Source organism: Saccostrea echinata, unplaced genomic scaffold (assembly GCF_033153115.1).
Source record: "Saccostrea echinata isolate AGI-Se365-2 ecotype Australia unplaced genomic scaffold, CSIRO_AGI_Sech_v1 ptg000032l, whole genome shotgun sequence".
NCBI lineage: Eukaryota > Metazoa > Mollusca > Bivalvia > Ostreida > Ostreidae > Saccostrea > Saccostrea echinata.
The window spans coordinates 7673571-7679570 of NW_026889781.1; the positions used below are offsets into that span (position 1 = coordinate 7673571).

General features: G+C 32.7%; 1 protein-coding gene across 1 annotated transcript; it reads left to right on the plus strand.

Moving 5' to 3' along the window:
- The first annotated feature begins 1360 nt into the window (after positions 1–1360).
- On the plus strand, positions 1361–3213 carry LOC133197982 (uncharacterized). Its single transcript, XM_061334135.1, has 2 exons — positions 1361–1464; positions 1919–3213. Coding segments are annotated over exons 1-2 (1125 nt in total). The 5' UTR covers positions 1361–1462; the 3' UTR covers positions 3042–3213.
- Positions 3214–6000: the final 2787 nt, after the last annotated feature.

Genomic DNA, 6000 nt, shown 5'->3' on the forward strand with positions numbered 1-6000 from the left:
AAGTATGGGCTGAATATGTTCACGGTTACCTGTCTTAGCAATAAATCTAACAGCCGTGTTCTGAACCCTCTGCAATTTGCATATATATGTACTATAGTATCACGTTACGTAAATATCATATTGAAAGAACACAATATACCCTACTTTGTATTGAATTTAGTTTGATTACCTGATTTGAAAGTCATTTGATCAATGCATATTATGTGTACTGCACGGAGGTAATAAACAAATTTCAATATCGCAAGGGCATACCATAATTCATATTAAAATTGCAGTGATAAATAGTTTCTACAAATTAGTTTCTGGAAAGTGCTGCTGCTTTAAATACAAGTCGCATTTTATTACTTAACATTTTAAGTAGTTCGGCTGAAGTTGAAATATATGTGACATTTACCATGTATTTTTGTATAAGAAAACAGCAGCACATTTTTAAAGTTAAGTATTTATGTATATTCAAAAAATGATAAAGATTTATTAAGTGTATACCCTTGTTATGCGGAAATACAATTTAATAAGGCACTCCGATGTTAAACTTGTAAACCCTGTACACAAAACACGGTAGAATTAATAAAATACATTCTCTCCATAATAAATAATGACACTAAACAAAGCTTTCGCATTGGTACTAATTATTTATCTAACATCTGTAAATAAAATTCTGTTTAATAATAAAATGCATATTTCAATGTGAAAGATTCACTTGATCCGCCTCTTCACTGCACATAAATGCACCATGATGACGTCATAAAAAATATTTCCTATTGAATATTTATATTATCATATAAATTAGGTCCCGCCCACTTTTATGTAGCCTCGACAGTACTCCTTATTCACGGATTGCGTCATCTAATCTCAAAACGAGGCTATGAACGCAAACAAGATGGCGAGTTCGAGTAAGGCATATGCGAACTGTACGGGTACAGCTTATCATTGTTGTGTCCCATTGTGCAATAATGATTCCCGGTATGACAGCAACAGAGAATTATCCTTCCATAAGTTTCCTACCGATAAAATTAAAAGGAAAGAGTGGATAATTAAAATTCGAAGGGATGTAGGTCAAACCTTCAGAGTAAGTATGCCACGAAGTTGACAAGTGTTGACTTTCGTAAATAATCAATGCTTGAAAAAACAAAAGATAGATCAACTTTTAAACCATTCAATCAAAGTTCGAGGATTGTTGTAAGCATATTTCATAAGTTCATTTGCAGATAATTACGATATTTTATATGCATTTATGTATTTGTAATGAGCAAATTCGGAACACAAATCAGTTAAATTATCGTATGATTTTTTTTCTTAGATATCCGATGCTACCAGGGTATGTTCAGCACATTTTCTACAAACCGAAGTACGTCGGTCCTTAAATTGTAAACGACTTCTAAAGCCAGGGAGTGTACCAAGTATATTTGCTTGGAATTCCCCAGTAAAAAGAATCAGGCCACTAAGGAGATCATTGAAAAACATGTAAGTTGATATGGTTCTAAAGAATAAGTCGAAAATGTTAGAAGTTTATAGATGAACTGTTGTGATAATATTACAAGAAGGTATTGTTAAAATGTACTGATATACTTTAGAAATTTAAAAATACCTAAAGAAAGTGATACATTGATTACGATAAAATTTGTTGACATGTATCGTCATCTTCATTCGAGCGATCAAGTGTGGGGGTGCTGAATGGGCAGAGAATAGTGCCCCACCCACATTTTTGAAATATTTATGGCACAAAGAAAGAGCAGGCAGAAGATGATTGAATTGAATCTAGTATCCCAGTCTCTAATGTTTTTATTGATTTATGTTTTAGTATGTTAGCACCTCCCCAATTTTTAGGTTTTCACCCCTCCCCATATATGCTCCCCTCTAATATGTTTGTGCTGCTTCCTTAGGTTTGTAACTCAACATTGATATTGTTTTCATTTAGGTCACCAGCAAAGTCTGCAGAGGACAGCATTGAGGAAGCACCTGAATTATTGTCCATTTCTGTGGATCAGACTCCACCTGTGTCAAATGACCATGACTACATAATCCATACTTCAGTCAACAACCAACTGCAGGCAGCCCAAGAAGAAATCGTGAATTTACAAAGAAAACTTGTGGCGGTGGAAAGGAGACTTTTTTCTTTGGAACGATTCACTACAGATCCCCAATTGATAAACTTTTATACTGGTTTTAAAGATTATGAAACCTTAAAATGTTTGTATAATGCACTTCAGCCAACAGCAGCAACAATGATTAGATGGACACAAATGCAAAGACATTCTTCAAATACAGAGAACATGAAGTTGAATGCTATTCGTAATGAAGCATTGCCTCTCATAGATCAGTTCTTTATGTTCCTTTGTAGAGTGCGACAGGGATTTCCAGAACAGGATTTGGCTGTTAGATTTAACATATCTCAACCTTCAGTTAGTAGAATTTTAATAACTTGGTCTAATTATTTATATACGATGCTGGGTAGTTTACCCATTTGGCCACCTCGTTGTGTGATTGACAGTAACATGCCTAAATGTTTCAAGGAGTCTTATCCCCATGTTAGAGTCATCTTGGATTGTACAGAAATTAAAGTTCAAACTCCTAGCTCAAAAGTGTTAAATTCTGAAACTTACTCTAATTACAAGAGTCACACAACATTTAAGAGCTTAATTGGGATAACTCCATGTGGTGCTGTGGCATTTATTAGTTCATTGTATACAGGTAGCATTAGTGATAAAGCTATAACTGCATTGTCAGGAATTTTGGACCTGTTAGAGCCTAACGACCAAGTAATGGCTGACAAAGGGTTTTTGATAGAAGACTTATTAGACAAAAAACAAGCATCTTTGATAATACCTCCTTTTCTCGGTGAAAAGGGTAAATTTTCTGCTAGTGAGGTAGCACAAACACATGAAATAGCACGGCTTCGTATTCATGTAGAACGAGCCATAAGGCGTATAAAAGAGTATCACATATTTGATGGGGTCATCCCTCTAAATTTAGCTGCATCCATTAATCAGATATGGACAGTTTGTGCAATACTGACAAATTTCAGGGGGCCTTTATTCTAGTTCAAAAGTTACATCAATCCAATATATGCAATTTGTTTGATTATGTTGAAATGTAAATACTACTCTGCATTTGATATGCTCTTTCACATTCAGTATTACTGTATTAGACTGGAGACAGTGGTCATCAACAAGTATTGTAGTCAGGGTTACTACTGATTGTGTAGCATTACAGCTTTTCAGTGCAAATTATGTATTTTACTTTGTATACAACCTTTTTCATATGAATTCAAATGAAATAAATGATAAATGTGCATGTATTTTTTAAAATTTATTCTGCCAGGAGTAGATAGGTATGTTAAATTGAAATGATTAAATTTTAATATGAATTGAAAATTATTTGTTACACTTCTGCAAAAAAAAATCAAAGTGGCATCTATTGAAATACTAATATTAATGTAGTCTTAAAAAAGTTTTACAATAAATGGCAGTTTCTCAGGCATTAAACAAAACTGTTACAGTAGTACATGTACATGCATTTACAATGTATGTGTAATTACACACAAAAGCATTGTTAAATTCTTATTGTTATGTTCAATCAATTCTGAACAATATTTATTGTCATTAATGTCAAGTAAAAAAAAGACTACTTCATTTTAAGAATTTCGGACAAGAAATAACTGAAGTAAAATCTGTCCAGAGACAACTTGATTTCTTCCCACTTCTCTGCATTAAAGTTAATCCTCTCCTTATGGTAATCATGTCTACATTTCACAAAAAAGTCGCACCACTGGAGTCCAGTAAGACCCATCTGCCCCATCACTTGGTAATAGTATTGATGAGATTGCTTCAGTTTGTAAGTCCCATCATTGGTAATTTTAAGGTATAGACATTCCTGGAAAGAATCTTTGTCGGGACATTTGATCTCCAGAAGCCCAAACTGTGGTGTAGAATTTGGATCAAAAATCTTTCTGTCAGGAGATGCTCCAAGGTATGGAGAACTAGGGTTAATTACAAAACCACACAAGTAAACATTATTTCCAGTTATATCTGAATACAATTTAGCTGCAGCAGGTTCATTTTCCAAGCCAAATTTCATTGCTGCAGTTTGAATATTTTTGCTCTTTAAAAGACGCACTGCCAGTTTTTCATGATTTGCCCTCCTGACGCATATGTCTTTAAACATGGTAGAGGTGATCCTGTGGCATCGAATTTCATGCCATAATTTAGTAGCACTCTGTGAGCGAGTCTGCTCTTCTAATTCTAGTGCATGAGTTCGATCAGTCTGCATGCCCATGAAAATGTCATACTCAGCACAGTTCAATACTCTATTATAGTGATCAGGTTGTTCTGGTAGTAAAAATTCTGGGAAAGTTTGTTGTTCATTGTCATTGATTATATCACCAATTTCAGTAAGTCGTTTTTGTTGGTAAGAAAGCACAGATCCTTTCGGTACTGCTCCAAACTTGGATGGCGACTCTTTGACATCTGAATGGGATAACGTGCGTAAAATCTGTGCATCACTTTTCATTGCCGAGAGTTGCTCAAGCAGTGTGCTTGTGAACTGTGCACTTGGAATCGACTGAACTGGACAGTAAAGGTTTGGTAAGACTCCCTCGGTTACTCGCCTTTTCTTCTTGGGTAGTTCCTTTTTAGGGTTCACCTGTAAAATTATTTTAAAAAATATCACATTTACCAATATACAATATTTAACTAATATACTTTTCTGTAAATCAGTCTCGCCAAGGACAATTTGTTAAAAAACACTATTACCCTCTAAACAATGAAACCAGGCCCAGCAGCATGATTGAACGTTGCAATCAACATTGCTTGACAAAGGTGACATTAGGAAAAATGCTGAGAATGTGCAGAATTTATGTGTGCATAGCTCTGCTATATGTATTTGAAAAAACATTCAGTATAATATAAATTAGATTAATGTTATATTTATAAATATTTATAATATTAATATATTATATTGTATATATATAGATATACATGTATATATTATATATATATATATATATATATATATATATATATATATATATATATATATATATATATATATATATATATATATATATATTAACATAATTAATATTTATACATATAACATTGAGAATTTTACCCCTCAAAAACCATTCAATTGTCAACAAAGCCAGGTACAGCATTTGTTGACAATAGATTTCTTGGGTGAATATTTTCAATGTTATCTTAACTACATGCAATATTTATATGATTTAAAATAAAATTAATTAATTATATTTTTTATTCAAAAATACCTTGCAAATTTCCAAACTATGTACTGGCTTTGGTTCCAATCCCTCTATTCTCTGGGGAATATGCCAGGTCTGTGGCAAAGATGTTTTACTCTGCATTGGTGGTACAGCCTTCAATCCGAGTCTTAAAGCATAAAAATAACCAATTTTTCCCCCAAGCAATTAAATTTTTCAAAACTAATTTTCATAGGCTATTGGTGTAATTGAAACAGATTAACTACCAGGATTATTTTTAAGATTTCTATTATAAGCTTCTTCACTTTAGTTAAGCATGGTTTTGATAAATTAAAAGATGGAAGTTGTCATTATAACTGTAATTTTATGAAAATTACTCCAACATGTGAGAAATTTGCATATTTGATACCTTTGGTAGTGACACAAAAGGTACAGTAATCCTATGCAATGACTGCAGTGCCCATTTCCAGCTTTACACTCACACTGTGAAAGCAAAATGACTGAGGATGTTTTACACAATTCAACCTATAAAAGAAAAAAAAAATTGTAACTTATTTTAAAAAGAATTTCAATATATGTACAGACTGTACTTGTCTACCAAAAAAAAAAACCAAACAAACAAACAAACAAACAAAAAAGAAAAAAAACATAAATGATATTGTAGAGTAGCAATATATCAGTTAGACCAATCACAGTGTAAACAGTGGTTATTAATGTAATTTAGGCCCCATTCATTGATCAAGTAGTACTAAATATTTATATTTAAAAATATATAAATATTTAAC